Source organism: Blastomyces dermatitidis, assembly GCF_000003525.1.
Source record: "Blastomyces dermatitidis ER-3 genomic scaffold supercont1.2, whole genome shotgun sequence".
Taxonomy (NCBI): Eukaryota; Fungi; Ascomycota; class Eurotiomycetes; order Onygenales; family Ajellomycetaceae; genus Blastomyces; species Blastomyces dermatitidis.
Window position 1 is genome coordinate 3,759,532 of NW_025544775.1, and position 16,026 is coordinate 3,775,557.

The following is a 16,026-nucleotide window of genomic DNA, read 5'->3' on the forward strand; positions in this document are numbered from 1 at the left end:
TTTTTTTTTTTTTTTTTTTTTTTTGGGCGGGGAGTCAAATCCAATTCAAATCAGGATCAAGCGGTATGGTATCCCCTGCTAAAGCTGTCCCATGCCAGGAAAAAGTAACTAAATCTTCCAACCTTTCTTTTTTTTAACTTTTTTGGCCCTTTTAAGCGGAAGCTTTTATGACATTCCAACCTTTCCCCTTCCTTCTTCCCCCCCCCCCCCCCCCCCCCCAAAAAAAAAAAAAAAATTGAGGTACCTAACTCCTTAAATAATGATGATCGTGCGATGGAAAATAAATAAATAGCCTTGACAACTTGTAGGTTTAAGTAGCGGACAAATTGTAGGGGAATATTTTAAACAAGCTGGTCGAAAGGCAAATAAAATTCATGTTAGTGATATATCCATCCATGGTTATATTGGGCACCGCTTGAAACATAGAATAGAAAGCGAAGACAACTATGAATTAGTAAATTGGAATAGAACAGAATAGAACAGGTAAGGAAGTAGGGAGGTAGGTAAGGGTTCTGTCCGCTCAAGTAAGGCCAGTTCGCTCTCTACTAAAATTCAAAAAAGAAAAAAGCAAAAAATCCACGCACATCTGTTCAATATCAGTTTAGTTTGAAACACCCCCAGATAAATTTCACCTCCCTTTTCATCCTTCCTCCGTACCTCTTCACACCCTAGCAAACGCAAATCGCCCCCCATTTCAACAGATCTGTCCAAAAATTATCTCATCCAAACAGACCATCCAACTCATTCCCGCTGCTCTGTGGCTTCGTAGCTGGTGGTTTGCCGCTTCCCATGCTCGCGCTAGAAGCAGAAGGGGTGGCAGGTGCCCCCCATATGCTTGCACTTGTTTTCTCCTTTGCCATACTGGCGAGATTAGGGCCCCTGGACTGTGTCGAGGTAGCTGTCTTGAGTCCAGCGTTGGTACTCGCGGTAGTCCATAGACTACCGAATGCATCTCCACTAGCTTTTGTGGGTGTACTCGCGGCCGGCTTTGTGGTGCCGGACAAGGTAGGAGTGAGGGATGAGAGTGGAGTTTTGGCATGGGTTTGGGAGGTTGGCTGTTGTGGTGCTGGGACGGAGGTGAAGTAGTTTGGTTGTATGGCTTGGTATCCTGCTGGCTTTGGTGATTGTTGTGGCTGCATTGAAGCTGATTTACCGGCGCCGTTAAGGCTTGGGTACTGGGTAGATGCGACGGAAACGTTGCTTGGCGATGGCGAGGTAAACCCAACAAGGCCGTTCAGGTTTTGACCCTGTGTACCCGATACGGGCGTTGGCGCGGCATATTGTGTGACTGACGATGTTGTCGTAGCGGCCAGGTTTGGAGGAGGAATAGAAGAAAACTGTGGTTGGGATGGCGCAGCTTGCGCAGAAGAAGGAGCAGACTGGAAATCATCGAAGTCATCATCATCTCCATTGTTTTGGGTGACGATCTTGTTTTTTTGAGAGCTAGCAGACGAGCTTTCGTAGACGCTGAATAACGCATTTGGTGGCTCAGAAACTGATGGGTCTGAGATACGCTCTTCACTATTGTAGGAAAACAGGGCTTCCGGCTCCTTTGCCGGTTCGGGCTTTTTCGTTTCTCGCCGAGTAGGGCCAGCGGAGGACGTGGTTTGCTTACGCGCAGCAGGAGTACCGTCATCGCCTTCATCATATTCTTCGAAGCGATTGCTTCTTCTTCCACTGTCTTCGTAGCCTCCGGTGCTTCCACCAAATCCGCCTCCGTCCCCATACACTCCTCCGCTATAACCACCATATGAGGCTTCATCACTCCCAAACCCACCATATCGGGAACCACTTCCGAATGAACTCAAACCCATTCCACCCTCAATACCTCCAAATTTATTTCGATTGGCCCTCGCCTTCTTTCTCTCTGCACGGATCGCATCGACATCACTCAAAAGTTTTGCCAACTCTTGAGCTCGGTTGCGTACGTTTATACCTTGATCTTTTCCATTCTGATCAATATAATGAAATTGACGGAGCATCCGGAGGAGGGAAACGTGAGAACGGGCATCGTCGATAACCCGCTCTGAACCATTCTTAACGAGAAATTCAAGGAGTTGAAGGGCCTAGAAATGGAAAAATTGTCAGATGCATTCCAGTGTGATAGCTTCCAAAATAAATATTGGGAGGGGGGGTGGGGGGGGTGGAATACTTTATAAATTTGCCGCCACTCCTCTGCAGTCTTTTCCGTAAACCGTTTATATATCATGGGCATAATTTCGTTGAGCAATTGACTAATAACACAAATGACAAAGAGTTAGATCATCAACTCCGCAATTTAGCCGTAAGGAATGGGGACAAGCGGGCACTAACTAGCTATGTGTTGCGTTTGCTATCTCCTGCATAAGCGTAGAGGAGGCGCCCCAAGGCTCATTATTCGTAGCTTCTCGAACCTGTATCCATTCAAGTAAGGAGATTGTATATCAAAGAGGAGTGAGTCGTGTAGAAAAGAAAAGATGTATGTTCACGGCCGCGCAGGTTTATATTAGCTAGACCAAAGACTGACCTTCGCCTCCATCTCGGTATAATTCATCACGGCTAATCATATTTAAAAGAACAGTTAAGAATTAGTCAAATCAAACCACTATACGAAACAGTACCACACAAGGTAGATCCAGAGGGAAACCAATATACGGCGAAATCACCCGGGTGAGAAAGGGGACAGGGTAGCAGTAGAAACGTACCATTCTGCACCTTTCTAACGCCAGCTTTGATATCGTACAGCGTTAAATTGCTGACCTGATCCTTTAGGGAGCTGAAATCCATTGTGTAAGTGTAAATTCGTTTGCGCGAATCCGGAAGTAAAGCGGAGGACAAGTCGGGGCCGACTAATAGGGGAACGCGGGTTTAAGATTGGTTTACTTCGCAGTCAATACAACTACGCGGATACGGTAAAGGCGGAGTTAGGAGTGAATGGCCACACCGGCCAGCTGGAGTCGTACACAGCGAGAGTAGCGGGGAGGAGAGGGGTGAGATGAAGACGTCGGAGTTGAAGAGTTGGCGTTGGGGTTATCAAGGGACGTGGAGGATAGTTCTGCGTGGCCGATTCAAGCTCGCATCGTCCTTCCTATTTGCGCCTCATGCAGGGATGACATCCGCGGAGGGAAGGTTTTCCCGATCGCCCCGATACAGCTAGCGTCAAAACAGCCTTATTTAGACCGTCAAAAAAATATTAGCTCTACGAAGGATAATTGACATGTGTGTTACAGGCAGTGTTAAATAACGAGAGTGCCAGTGAGTGACCAAGGCAAGGTTCGATAATGCATTTAGACTTGAGATGCTTGTGGACAATACTTTCTGGCAGCAGCTTTAACTACTTGTGCAGTGAATGGGTCACAAAAAGCTGAAGAGAAAACAGTAATAAAGTGTCAAATTGAACGAGTCAACAAAGTTTCCTCTTTTCATTACTAAATCTCATAACTAAAGTAATAAATACATTCAGAAGAGAAAAGTAATATAACTAATGAACGCCAGATAGAAGCAAAAGAGCTAATCTCACAGCAGAAACCACCAAGTCCCGCTCCAATCGCCCGAAAAAGATAAATCAATAAAAGGGGTAAAACAAAATAATAAAAGGTAAGTCAGATCTCTGGGCGCATAACGAAAGGATATGTAAAGGGTACAATATTAAAGACAGCCTTTTCTTTTCCTCGACTCCAGAATCTGTTCACATGCTTCCAATGTATATATGCTGGAGGGGAGACCAGGGAGGCAGAGGCGCAAAAATGTGGTCATGTAGGAATATAACGGTCTGTTATCTGGGTCGGGTAATAGAAAATTGATTCCAAAGGAAAAGAGCGAGAGAAAAGAAGAGCTGGATAACAAGCGAAGAACGATAAAGGGATATATCTCAGAAACAACAACCCCGGCCCCCTTATAAAAATTCGTATCAGTGCAATCAGCTGCAAAATATTCGTCCGTGGTGTATCAATATCACATAAACATAAAACCAGAAACTTACAAAAGAAACAAAAAAGAGAAGAAGATCGAAGAACGAAAAGAACTTAAGAAAAACGACCACATCAATGCATTTCACTCAGTGCAAAATTTCCTCATAATCAAATGCAAAAACATCTTGACATTCACCCGCAATGCCCCCTCGAAAAAGTCCATGAACTGCGTATTGTCGAATTGCGCCTCGAGGAGATCGTTTAGCGGAACCTGGGCGTTGGCGCCGGGAATCATCATATTGCCACTACTTCCATCGACAGTGAAAAGCCCAACTTGGTTGCTAGAAATCGTAAGGTCAACTCGGTCCCATTGTCGCTCGTTATATCCTTTCCAGTATACAAGGACGCCTTTCTCAGAGAGATTTCGGGCCGAATATTTAAATGAGCCGAACTTGAAAACGCGACCGGATCGTTGTAATTCACGCTCATGATCCCATTGTTTAGTGAATGGCATCAGGAATCGCTTCTTCCCTTTCTTATTCTGCAGAGTTATCATGGCTTGTTCGATGTAGTCGTTATAAGTCTTCAGTTGCTGCTCCAAGTATACACTTTGATCGTTCAATCGCTCAAGAGTAAGTCGGACGCTTTCCAGCTCTCGCTGGCGCTGTATTCTCCGACGATGTTTTGTCCGAATATCGACTGCGATTGCATTCAGAAGGTCCTGGTAATTGTTTTGCCGTGTTATACGTCCAGCTTGTTCCAGGCGAAGGATGTTCTCTAACGCGGTGCTCTTTAGATCCTGATAGCTCATGGATCCTATGTCAATTAGGGAGTTTGCGTCCGAATATGCGCCGCGTTTGCGACTACTTGAGGATAACTCGTCCCGAACGAGCGCGTACCAGCGCTCCTCATCTTCTTCCGTGGGCGGTTTGACCATGATTTCCATTAGATTTGCAGCGGATTGGACGCGGATGATATACAGAATACATCGTTTTGTTTCCATAAAGAGGGCTTTTGTTTCAGCATCGGGGTCTGGATTATGCGCAGTAAGTAAAAATCCCAAAGTAATTCAGTATGTTGAAAAAACAAAACCTACCTTCGACATTGTGCAGTTTGGGCGTTAATGTCAAGCTAATTTCGGAGGAGCTCACGCTCATGAACTCATTTTCATTGCTCTTGACACTGCCCAGATCTCGAACGGCTTCCTTGATCACATCATCCTGGTCGACGCATATAGTGGATATCTCCGCAGCAACAAGCTGATGGATCGAGAATATGTCAGAAAGTTTTATATAAAGTGTTGGTTTCGTTTTGGCGTATAGGTCGTTGAAGGCATCGATATCAAAATAGGACTCCGCATCTTGCACGGTAACCACTATCCTCGACTGTTAGTACGAAAATTCCCAGCGAGAAGAAGACAGGGCGGTACGCACAATTACCCCATATAGCTCCTAACCGCTGGATCGCCTTCTCAACCCAAGTATTCAGGGGCTGGAGATACACGTTTTCGTTACCAAAGAGACGGCCTGATGCTACCTGCGCTATTACTTTGTCGATTTCTCCCAGGTTTCGCTTCTGCTCCTGATTTAAACCACGATCTACCACACCACATCTTTCTGGTTCCATTATCGCCGGACGCAAATAGTTTTTCCAAACCCACTGGCCAGTAACCTGCAGGAGGTATCCATGATCCTCATTCTCGAATCTAGACAAAAGATGTTCATAAACTTGCTGTGAAACAAATCGCACTCCGAACGGCATGCGAGGTAAGAATTCTTCGAGCGATGTAAAAAACTGGTCTGCAATGTCACGTAGGTCTTGCAAATGGCGAACAAATGTCTCTCTCGTTTCAGGGTCCCTAATCGCCTCTTCTTTAGGAACGTCTATTCGGCGTCTGCTCTTCCTGCCAGTGCGCAGCTCCTCGTTCCTGATGGTGGAGCGGTAGATCTGCATAGGGTCGCTCTCCAAGTCAAGTTCGGTGTTTTCGATAATATGCTCCTTCACTAGATGACCCAGAATATCCCGCATGAATTTCCGATCCTTCGGGGACTTCGTATACGCAGCGAATAATTTGTTCCAGAAAGCATTGCACCGTATGTAGTCTTGAAGTGAAAATGAATGATCGATCTCCTCCTTCGCAGACCTGACAAGGAGCTTTATTAGGTAGTATTCTTCGCGCCTCTTCTGGGAGTAACCGAATAATCCCATAACCAGATGCTTGATTCGCTCGCATTCCTTTTCTGGGGTAGCCTGCTCCCTTATGCGTCTAAAAAGTCTAGCAAGATATTGCGGCTGCGTTTGAAGAACGAAGAAGAGTTCCTGATACTGCTCTAGTTTCCGTCGAGATGTCTTATTCAAGGCTTTCAGGTCAAATGGATCTTTAGACGATAGGTCGCTATTAGGTAGTAGAGCTCCGACGTGGCCACCAAAATGTTTTTGGTGTTTCACGACTTCGTCGAGCGTGATCTTATTTTTCACGAGAAGGGCAATCTTGATATCCAATTGCGTTATGTACTGGTCGGCCATTTCATTCTGTCGCACATGTTGCACGACTGTTTTCCGTAGACGTTCAAATTCAATTTCTTCATCGAAATCAAAATCGCTATCGTTAAGCAAATGGACAAAGCCTTTGATGGTGCCAACCGGAGGATTCTTTCCGCTGGTCAAGCTCTTGTAAGCTTCTCCCTGGATCTTGGCTCTCACAAAGCTTTGAACCTTTATAACTTTATCCATATTCTCCCGATAGAAGCGCTGTTTCTCCGCAAATTTCTGTCGTATAAGAAGGCCCCTGGTGTTGGACTGAAAGTCCACTATCATATCTTCTTCCGCCTCCAGTTCTGCCAAGGCCTGGCCAACATCTAGCCTGACGAACATCGCACGAATAAGGGCCTGGAGCTGAGCAACCTCTTCACTTGACCTTTCGAGCTCACAGAGGAAGTTTCCGATTTCTATTCTCAGCATAGCAGCTCGCGAAAGAGCTTGTAGTTTGGCAATTACAGAATTCTGCTGCAAGAGAGAATTTCGATCGAGTAGCTGACGCTTCCGCAGAAGGAGTCCTCGAGACAAAGATTGAAGAGTAAGAATATTTTTCTCGTTATCACGGAGTGAATTTTTAGTTTCTTCAACCGATGTACGCAGAGAAGCGCCGCGGAGGGCACTTTGAACTTCAATAATTGATGGTAGTTGGGCTTTCAGCCCAGTTCGAAGAACCTGAAAGCTTCCTCTGGCAGCAGATCCTCGAACAATGGACTGGAGAGTAATCCACTGATGGCTCATTTTCGCCAGCTGCAACTTCTGGGAATCGTAAGACTTTCTCTTCATAAGGCCTCTAATGACAGATTGTAGCACTGTTATAGCGGGAGTTCCAGTTTCTAGGGCCAATCTATCTTGAGAAACACTGTGTCGTTTCAACATGCCTCGAATAGCGGCCTGGAGGGATTGGACTTCGACTTCGGCATCTTTGCTTTGCTCGTACTGGTCGTATACTTGGCCCCTAGCCAAGGCTCCTCTGATGGCTGCTTGGATTTGTTTAATTCCAGACTCCTCCTTTCTTGCTCTAGTTCTCAATAATTGAACATGCGAACGGAGACTCTTAGCACGAACAAGGCTTTGAAGCATCAGGATGCCTGCCTCGTTCTCTTTCCAGCATTGTTTGCTGTGTTGAGATCTCATTCGAACCAAGAATCCGCGTGCCGATGATTGCAAATTTACAGCAAACCGTCGCATGCTCAATCGGTAACCCACTATTTCCCTGGACCACTCTCCTCGTATCCTTGACTGTAGGTCGATCAATGCACTTTCGTTATCCCACAACTCCTGCATTACGTTCCCAAGCCTCAGACGCACAAGAGCTCCTCTTGCTTGAGATTGAAGGTCTGAAATAATGACTTCGTTCTCATGGAGCTCTCTATCAATCCTATCCTTCTCCGATTCGACCGGCTCTGGCTCTGGTTCCGGTTCCGGCTCGGGTTCCGCGCCAAAGCTTGCCCCCATACCAGAGAAACTGGGCATAGGAACCCCTGACGTGTCTAGACCTTTCTGAACTTGTTCCAATTCATGATGTTCGAACTCCAGTTGACCAACCAAATTCCCGATGCGGAAGTTAACGATCCCCTTTTTATATAGTAGCCAAGACAAGGCATGGATACAATGTATCACTTTGGGAATGTTTTTCTTTTCGTACAAGTCGATCAGCTCAAACCAAAATAAATCCGGGAGTTCGATCTCCTTAAGAAGCTGGAAAAAGAGAGCAATATTATCAGAATGGCGGTATTGCAGTTTAGGGTGTCTGAATATACGGAAAGTGCGGTGCGGATACAAGGCCTGCACCAATTCGGCGAGTGTGACTCCATCCCGAAGAGCCTCTTCAAGCTGGACGATGGGGGGGATAGACTTGTGAATAACATCTTCAATCCATTCCTTAGCTTCTCCAATATGGCATAGATACTCGTAAGCTTGTATAAACTGTCGTTGTTTGTCAATCCAGCTGCTTTCTGCCCATGCGGATGCTCTACCTTTCTGAGGACTCGCTGGAGATTTTGACGCCCGAATGGAGTCTGCACGCTTAAGCCGACGGCGACCCTGCAAACCAGCAACTGAGGGAATGACGGATGCTATGGAAAAATCTTCGCTTTCGGTTTGCGCAAGTCTCGAAAGAGTCCGCAAATGTCGAGTGGAAGACTTTTGAAAGGTTTCAAGCTCTGGGGCTGTAAATGCGGTCGGTAAGGCTGGAGCATGCGGGGTGGATTGTGTGCGGATATGCTGTCGTCGGATGGAGGGCGAATATTCCCGTTCCGCGCTATCGGTGTTTTCCTGTAGTCGCATACTATCGCCACCGTCATAAGTCTCAATCTTGGCAACTTTTCCGCTCGGTATACTGTCATGTTGAAATGTCGCGGTGGTCACTGTCTGGCTTCGCTGTCGACTGACCCGTTCTGGCGGAGGAGATGCGCGATTGGGTGCCTGTGGGAGTGGGCGCAAAGAAAGACGAATGTTTCCATAGGTCTCGCTAGCACTTGGTGGCGTGGAGGCTCGTTCAAACCTTTCCCCAATTCTGCTCACCCTTCCCTTTTGAGCATTCGAATCTGAGATGAATCCGCCAGAGGAGTTCGAGGACACGGTACTTGTACGGCTAGGAACAAAGGAGTTTGAGTAGGAGGAATAAACAGAGGAATTGGTTGATGCGGTCGAGCCATGACGAAGCGGGCTGGGAGGATTTGTTGGTAGTTCTGGTTGAGACCGTCTGAAGGGGTGGAGGTTCGACATCACGATGGCAGGTCAAGAGAAGAGAAGAAAGGCTAGCTCGATGAGACAAGAGAGTGTCCAGCGTTCAACTGCGCGCATGCCGGAAAAGTGATAAAAAAGGAAATGTAAATTGTTCTCTCCAAGGGCTGTTCGGCTGTGCCACCCAATGATTCAGAGTAGCGCAGACAACTAACGCAATGCACAGACAACACAGCTAGGCAAATCGAAGAACTCCTCTGCAAACCTCCTGTCAGCTCTGGTTACAACAGAAAAGCAAAGACGCTGAAGAAACGTACTGTGGTGTGTATGGGATAGTATATTTAGGCTTGCGTCTATCTTGTTGCAAGACGAAATCACTAGGTTGAGCTTCCCTTGCACCGCGAAGGCTTGTTGTTTGCATCCCATCCCATCCATCCCCACCTTTGCCGGACCAAAACAAAGTTCCCAAAACGGCAAGGTGGCTGCTGCAGATCACCTGATGATAGCGGCGCTTATCGGCTTACGCAGTAGGTTCAGCCATGCCCAGTTGGTGCTAGCGCGCGAGAAGCGCCCACCGTGGAAGAAACTTATCAAAATCTTCTCTCGGGTTTTTTTCTTCTTTTTCTTTTTCTTCTTCTCTTTCTCTTCTTTGGGAAAGACGATTTCTCCCCATCAACAGAACGTTTGTTTGAACCTCTGTTGTTGGTATTTTCTATTCTGTTTCTGCCTGTGTCTCCGTTTGCTATCTAGCAAATTGCCGTTTCTCCTTCCTTATTTTCCATCGTCCCTTTTCAATTTTCACCATGCCAATTTCCAATGGAAATGCGTCGGGGAACGCCCTTGAGCATGTCTCGGGTGATTCAAAGTTCCTAGACCCTGCCACAGCGCTGGAAGTCCTCAAGAACGATTATGCCGGTGATGGCCTGGACATCAATCAACTGCTGGATTCCGAAAAGAGAGGAGCACTGACCTACAATGATTTCCTCATCCTTCCTGGATACATTGGTTCGAATAACCTTCACAAGAATTGTATGTGGAGAAGACACAATTGACCGGCTATTTAATAGGATTCCCCGCATCTGACGTATCTCTCGAAACCCGTGTCACGAAGCGAATCAGCTTAAAAGCTCCCCTGCTGTCGTCGCCCATGGACACAGTCACCGAGCACTCGATGGCAATCCATATGGCTCTTCTCGGTGGACTTGGCGTGATCCATCACAATTGTTCTGCAGACGATCAAGCAAATATGGTAAGAAAGGTCAAGCGATATGAAAACGGCTTCATCTTGGAACCTGTCGTTATCTCCCCGACGACAACGGTGGCAGAGGCCAAAGCGCTGAAGGAGAAATGGGGATTTGGCGGATTCCCAGTGACAGGTTAGTTACTGTTTCCTATTTCTGCTGTGGTACCTCGTTTACGCTTGCAATGATGTTTTCAATCTTTATTCTATAACTTTCGTTCATCTGCAGCCGCGAAAGCTGCTATGGAGAGACCGGATTTTTTGTCTGAGGCTTGGTTTTGATCCTCATTTTATTTTTAAATTGATCTTATGGCGGAATATGCTGACTAGCGTTTCGTGGCCCAGAAAATGGAACTCTCCTTTCCAAATTGGTTGGAATGATTACCAGCAGAGACATCCAGTTTCATCCCGTTGGTGATGACCCTGTCACGGCTGTCATGACTACGGACCTTGTTACCGCACCTTCAGGAACCACCCTCGCTGAAGCAAATGAGGTCCTACGAAGCTCCAAGAAAGGAAAACTTCCTATTGTCGACAGCGAGGGTAACCTCGTTTCCCTACTTTCAAGGTCCGATCTCATGAAGAATCTTCACTATCCGCTTGCTTCCAAGCTGCCACAGTCCAAGCAACTTATCTGCGCAGCCGCGATTGGCACCCGTCCCGAAGACAAGGACAGACTCCAAAAATTGGTAGATGCTGGTCTTGACATTGTCATTTTGGATAGCAGCCAGGGCAACAGTATGTATCAGATCGAGATGATCAAATACATAAAAGAAACCTACCCCGAACTTGACGTCATTGCTGGCAACGTTGTCACCAGGGATCAAGCGGCTGCTCTTATTGCCGTAGGCGCAGATGGTCTCCGCATTGGCATGGGCAGCGGAAGTGCCTGCATCACGCAAGAAGTTATGGCAGTGGGAAGGCCCCAAGCCGCAGCTGTGCGCAGTGTATCCCAATTCGCCGCGCGTTTCGGAGTCCCCTGCATTGCGGATGGTGGTATCCAAAATATTGGCCATATTGTCAAAGGCTTGGCGATGGGAGCCACCACTGTTATGATGGGTGGGCTCTTGGCTGGTACCACCGAATCCCCCGGTGCCTACTTTGTCAGCAGAGAAGGCCAGCTCGTCAAGGCGTACCGGGGAATGGGAAGCATCGATGCCATGGAAGATAAAAAGGCTGGAGTCGGCCAAGACGGTAAAGCAAGCAATGCCGGCACTGCGAGATACTTTTCTGAATCGGACAGACTTCTCGTTGCCCAGGGCGTTTCGGGTTCAGTGTTGGATCGCGGCTCTGTCACCAAGTTCGTGCCATACCTAATGGCCGGTATCCAGCACTCCCTGCAGGATATCGGAGTTAAGAGTCTGCAAGAGCTTCATGATGGTGTCGCCAGTGGCTCAGTTAGGTTTGAAGTGCGCAGTGTCAGCGCTCAAGCCGAGGGTGGCGTCCATGGCCTGCACAGCTTCGACAAAAAGTTGTATTCTTAAACCACCAGCAAGCCCGGGGACGTGGGTATTGCTCCTGACGCCCCGTCACTATATTGAGGAGAAGGGAATCATTTTTTTTTTTGGTTTTTGGAGTTTGTCTGGATGGGGGACATGGTCATTATTTATTATGATACTCTTTTTCAAAAGTTTATGCAGTTTCATGACTCTCTGTGATTAGCCATATGATCCGTTAAAGCAATTCATATTAATAGTCTTCTTGCATTAATATTACCGCACTCCATTCATCTATTTATATTACAAGGCCAACACTAAATATTCGTTGTTAGTTTAAACGTAATGAAACCTGACCCGATCAAAATTATGTTAAATAAGTCTAGAATGAAAATGCAGAGTAGTGTTGTGCCACAGCTCGAGAGAGCACAGTATCGTTAGTGTATGGAACTTGAATGCAGGTTGAGTGCCGACGAGCGGATTTCCTTCCAGACTGAATAGTTACACCAGACCAAGATTCTTTACCTCTCCGTCGCCCGAAATTCACGTGGCTAAGCTTCATTTTTGCTTCAGGGGCAATTCCCCGTTCGGCAACCAAGTACCCTTGTTTTTTTTTTTCAACGTTCGCCAGGAAGTTCTCCGAAGCTCGAGCTGGACTTGAACCTGCAGCAGCAGGCCAACGCCGAGATGGTGTGGTGGAACCTCGGATATCTGGCAGAAAACGCGGCTAAATAAACCAAACCCTCCCCCGCGAACCTGAGTTTCGGCAAACCAAACCCAAGGTACAAGCATTGAACTTAGTATTATTCGCCCGGAGCAACCACGGCGCGGCCTGGCGGGAATAATATTTAAATTTAAATATTCCCCCCTCGTCTCCGCCTGCAGCCATTTGGCTAACATGCTTTCCTCCCGATGTTGCCAATTCCCGTCAAATGCAAATCAGCTTCGCAACGTTCTGCGATTAACCCTCGGCGGTTTTAGGGGTAGTTGCCCTCCTACTACGAAATATACCAGTGCGCCAAATTATTTGTATCTTCGGCCCGCGCACAGATTCAACCAGAAAGCTACTTACTTGACGGTTCGGAGATTACCACAATATCGAAGGATGGCCCCTCCAAAGAAAAAAGGGGTTGATCGCTCCATACCAAAACCGAGCGCAAGGTCAGTTCTTCGCGTATTTGCATCCGCACACTGGAGTATATAAATATATATATATGTATATATATATATATGCAATACTTTTATGACCGGGGCAATGACTAGAAGTTAATGCACTCGTCTACATGCCAGCGTAATCCTTATCTCTCCGCAAAACGAAGTGCTATTGCTGCACCGCGTTCAAAACTCCTCGTCCTTCCCGTCAGCTCATGTGTTTCCCGGAGGAAACATATCTTCGCAAGATGGCGATTTCCCACCAGCAGGGCACCCGGACAGTCACGATGAAGGCCCCCATTATCGAAGAGCGGCGATCCGCGAACTCTTCGAAGAGAGCGGTATCCTCCTCGCAAAAAACAAGAGAACCGGCAAAATGATCCACGTAAACGTGGACGAGAGAGAGATAGGGAGACATGCAATCCACAAGAACAAAATTACGTTCAACAAGTGGCTAAAGAGCATAGATGAAGCTGCAGAACCAGACATTGGTCAGATACATTGAACCATGAAACCCAAACAAATAGTATACTGCTTGAATATTGTTAGATTGACCAAGGACAACCTGTTTGTTTCCTTTTTTGTGCGAGCTAGACCCCCTCATTCCGTTTACACACTGGATAACGCCAACCACGAACCCCAGACGCTATACAACACAGATGTACCTCTACTTCCTCCCGTTGTCCTCAGAGTCCAAAAGCATCATCGGCAGCGAAGAGAGTGAAGTCCAAGCGCCGACATCTGATGGCGGGATAGAGATCACGGAGGCCCGATTCCTCCCCGCATCGGAGTGGTTACGGCTCGCCAAGAATGGGAATGCGATAATGTTTCCCCCGCAGGTCTTCCTACTCTCATTCGTCGCCCAATTCCTCGAGAGGCCGGGGGAAAACGCGACTGATGTCTCCAAAGAGGAGTCTGCCAGACGCCGGTCTGAATTTGTCGACTTTGTGCATTCGGGGTCACCGCCCTGGACCGATAAATATATCTCCCCGGTAGCTATTGGGCAGGTCCCAGATGGACGAAACATCCTCACTTTGGATTACGTCGGGCCTGAACTTCAGGGCTCTGGAAAGAAGGGGGAGCCGGATAGGGTAGTGCTAGTGCGCTTTCGCAAAGAGGGGCCGAGGGAGGTGGAGATTCGCTGGAGGATTGAGGTGGTTGTGCCTGAGAAGAAACTTGCAAAGAGCGCCCTATGAGATTGAAGTTGCTGTTTTTTTGTTAGTAAAGATACCTATATGTAGACCGTAATTAGAAACTACATGTACACTCTTGGTTAAACAACATTCCTACAAAGGCTTCTATCGGTTCGAGTCAGTCGGTAAGAGGATGCCGGGTCTTGGCAGTGCCGCTGCAATATACAGAGTAATGGTCGAAGAAATGCGACAAATTACCACGCACCTTAGACCCTAACCGCACGACCTTCCAAACCTAAAATCTCTGCCCCTAGTCACATGACGCACAATTCCTTCGCTCTCTCTCTATCTCACCACTCAACGCCAGAAATCACCGCAGCACTTCAACGATCAAGATCCAAGCAAGCCCCCTTCTCAATACCGCTTATTCTCCGGATATCCACGCAAATCTGCCAAAATGGAAAACGAAAGGGGAGAAATCGTCGACCTGTACGTATAACATCGCTCTGCGAATGCCCCCGCTTCCTTCCTCCATGGAGAGAGGATTGAGAATCTGCCCACCCATTCTTCTCAATTGAAGAAGCAAAAACTTATCGCTTCCCTGCACATGTTTTCTTTCTCCGCTCTGCATATGGAGGAATTCCCCCAAAAAAATTCTCCAAAAATCCGCATTGAGAAATTAAAATCGCCCGACTTCTAACCTCAAATTTTCCCCCTCTTATAGCTATGTGCCTCGCAAATGCAGCGCCACAAACCGCATCATTAAGGCCAAGGACCACGCCTCCGTCCAGATCAGCATTGCCAAAGTTGACGAGAACGGCCGATACACTGGCGAGAACCAAATATATGCCCTTTGCGGATTCGTACGGGCCCGGGGTGAGAGTGATGACAGCTTGAACCGTCTGGCGCAACGGGATGGGTTCTTGAAGAATGTATGGAGCGCGAGCTCCCAGCGTTAAGGGAAATTGGAGGAGGGAGTTGGTTTTTTTTTTGTCCTTTTCTGTTTTTCTTATGCGCTGGTTGTGTGTGAGGGGGTTGTGGGATACGATACGGATGCTGTGATGGTGAGTGCGGTCCTTTCCTCTAGGAAACCTGAATGGCAAGTAAAATGGAGAATTGAGGGAGAGGGCAATTATTTGCTGATATTGTGTTTTGCTTTTTTTTTTCCCCAGATAACCGTTAAAATGAGCGAAATAAGAAAAAATCCCGGGAATACACTGGAGTTCTTTTTCGAGGCTCTTAAATTAAACTATTGTTTTCCTATCCTCTTTTTTAAAAAATAACCTTTCCTCCTTTCTATCAACAACCTTAGGCCCAATGACTCAAGTACTTTACGAAAATCAAGATATGAATCAAGAAGATCTAAGATGGATGTGAACGGTAATTTCAGTAATAAAAAATAAAAAATAGAAAAAATATGGAGATTCTAATATTCGAACAGTAGCTTCGCCCTCTTTCTGTGAGAAAAAGGAGATACACACGTCATTCCAAGACATTTTTCTTTTTTTGCCAGTACCCAATTCCACAGCAATTTTTTTCTACTAGTTAACTAGTTATATCTACCGCTGTCCGCCATTTTTTTCTTTCCTTCCTTTCTTTTTTCTTTTTTTTTTTTTTTTTTCCAAACTCCCAACCCCGGCATCAAGAGATCACCTCACGCCCACCACAACAAATCCACAAACCACTCGGTGGTTTGTGTGATCTTTGTGGTGAATGGCTGAGGCGGATATGATCTAATAATTTTTATAAGCCGGGGGAGATCATTTAGTGAAGACTCGTCTGGGAAGAGCTGCGACCCTCAAGATCACTCGTCGGAGCACAGATACGGACGGGACATGACTTTTGTATTTCTTAATTTTTTATTCTAGCCGTTCAGGATACAATAAAACCTTGGTATTTCTCGGTAAAAACTATATAAACTGGCTGGTGAAAACTTATTGCGTTCCTTCCTA

General features: G+C 46.7%; 5 protein-coding genes across 7 annotated transcripts; 3 read left to right on the forward strand and 2 right to left on the reverse strand.

The window, feature by feature from the left end:
• Positions 1-197: 197 nt before the first annotated feature.
• Positions 198-3,297, reverse strand: BDCG_01828. 2 transcript variants are annotated; one of them, XM_045417375.1, is made up of 6 exons: positions 2,685-3,032; positions 2,507-2,538; positions 2,314-2,393; positions 2,153-2,234; positions 585-2,066; positions 225-350 (listed from the first exon to the last, which is right to left on the reverse strand). In XM_045417375.1, the coding sequence occupies exons 1-5, from the start codon at positions 2,764-2,766 to the stop codon at positions 720-722; spliced, it is 1,623 nt and encodes a 540-aa protein (XP_045279769.1). In that variant the 5' UTR covers positions 2,767-3,032; the 3' UTR covers positions 225-350; positions 585-719. The 2 variants fall into 2 exon arrangements, with proteins under 2 accessions (XP_045274207.1, XP_045279769.1); XM_045417374.1 differs by having other exon boundaries at positions 198-2,066; positions 2,685-3,297.
• Positions 3,298-3,366: 69 nt separating this feature from the next.
• On the reverse strand, positions 3,367-9,560 carry BDCG_01829 (IQ domain-containing protein containing GTPase activating protein). The gene is made up of 4 exons (XM_045417376.1): positions 9,431-9,560; positions 5,324-9,370; positions 4,987-5,265; positions 3,367-4,922 (listed from the first exon to the last, which is right to left on the reverse strand). Exons 2-4 carry the CDS (start codon positions 9,153-9,155, stop codon positions 4,033-4,035), a joined length of 5,001 nt encoding a protein of 1,666 aa, XP_045274208.1. The 5' UTR covers positions 9,156-9,370; positions 9,431-9,560; the 3' UTR covers positions 3,367-4,032.
• A 153-nt stretch (positions 9,561-9,713) lies between these two features.
• Positions 9,714-12,379, forward strand: BDCG_01830 (inosine-5'-monophosphate dehydrogenase). The gene is made up of 3 exons (XM_045417377.1): positions 9,714-10,118; positions 10,181-10,489; positions 10,699-12,379. The coding sequence occupies exons 1-3, from the start codon at positions 9,917-9,919 to the stop codon at positions 11,835-11,837; spliced, it is 1,650 nt and encodes a 549-aa protein (XP_045274209.1). The 5' UTR covers positions 9,714-9,916; the 3' UTR covers positions 11,838-12,379.
• A 44-nt stretch (positions 12,380-12,423) lies between these two features.
• BDCG_01831 (NUDIX family hydrolase) lies at positions 12,424-14,411 on the forward strand. The gene is made up of 3 exons (XM_045417378.1): positions 12,424-12,950; positions 13,080-13,432; positions 13,536-14,411. The coding sequence occupies exons 1-3, from the start codon at positions 12,688-12,690 to the stop codon at positions 14,135-14,137; spliced, it is 1,218 nt and encodes a 405-aa protein (XP_045274210.1). The 5' UTR covers positions 12,424-12,687; the 3' UTR covers positions 14,138-14,411.
• Positions 14,412-14,417: 6 nt separating this feature from the next.
• BDCG_01832 lies at positions 14,418-15,512 on the forward strand. 2 transcript variants are annotated; one of them, XM_045417379.1, is made up of 3 exons: positions 14,418-14,563; positions 14,799-15,138; positions 15,247-15,512. In XM_045417379.1, the coding sequence occupies exons 1-2, from the start codon at positions 14,532-14,534 to the stop codon at positions 15,031-15,033; spliced, it is 267 nt and encodes an 88-aa protein (XP_045279770.1). In that variant the 5' UTR covers positions 14,418-14,531; the 3' UTR covers positions 15,034-15,138; positions 15,247-15,512. The 2 variants fall into 2 exon arrangements, with proteins under 2 accessions (XP_045279770.1, XP_045274211.1); XM_045417380.1 differs by having other exon boundaries at positions 14,799-15,269.
• Positions 15,513-16,026: the final 514 nt, after the last annotated feature.

Coding starts and splice junctions, on each gene's coding strand:
- BDCG_01828 (XM_045417374.1), bottom strand. CDS start 2,766: ATGGATTTCAGCTCCCTAAAGGATCAGGTCAGCAATTTAACGCTGTAC. Junction 2,235..2,313: donor GCAAACGCAACACATAGCTA/GTTAGTGCCCGC, acceptor TTGTGTTATTAG/TCAATTGCTCAACGAAATTA. Junction 2,067..2,152: donor AGTGGCGGCAAATTTATAAA/GTATTCCACCCC, acceptor TTCCATTTCTAG/GCCCTTCAACTCCTTGAATT.
- BDCG_01829 (XM_045417376.1), bottom strand. CDS start 9,155: ATGTCGAACCTCCACCCCTTCAGACGGTCTCAACCAGAACTACCAACA. Junction 5,266..5,323: donor AGGAGCTATATGGGGTAATT/GTGCGTACCGCC, acceptor AGTCGAGGATAG/TGGTTACCGTGCAAGATGCG. Junction 4,923..4,986: donor CAAACTGCACAATGTCGAAG/GTAGGTTTTGTT, acceptor CGCATAATCCAG/ACCCCGATGCTGAAACAAAA.
- BDCG_01830 (XM_045417377.1), top strand. CDS start 9,917: ATGCCAATTTCCAATGGAAATGCGTCGGGGAACGCCCTTGAGCATGTC. Junction 10,119..10,180: donor CATCCTTCCTGGATACATTG/GTTCGAATAACC, acceptor GCTATTTAATAG/GATTCCCCGCATCTGACGTA. Junction 10,490..10,698: donor TGGCGGATTCCCAGTGACAG/GTTAGTTACTGT, acceptor TTCGTGGCCCAG/AAAATGGAACTCTCCTTTCC.
- BDCG_01831 (XM_045417378.1), top strand. CDS start 12,688: ATGCTTTCCTCCCGATGTTGCCAATTCCCGTCAAATGCAAATCAGCTT. Junction 12,951..13,079: donor ATACCAAAACCGAGCGCAAG/GTCAGTTCTTCG, acceptor TCTACATGCCAG/CGTAATCCTTATCTCTCCGC. Junction 13,433..13,535: donor AGCTGCAGAACCAGACATTG/GTCAGATACATT, acceptor TGTGCGAGCTAG/ACCCCCTCATTCCGTTTACA.
- BDCG_01832 (XM_045417379.1), top strand. CDS start 14,532: ATGGAAAACGAAAGGGGAGAAATCGTCGACCT. Junction 14,564..14,798: donor AGGGGAGAAATCGTCGACCT/GTACGTATAACA, acceptor CCCCTCTTATAG/CTATGTGCCTCGCAAATGCA.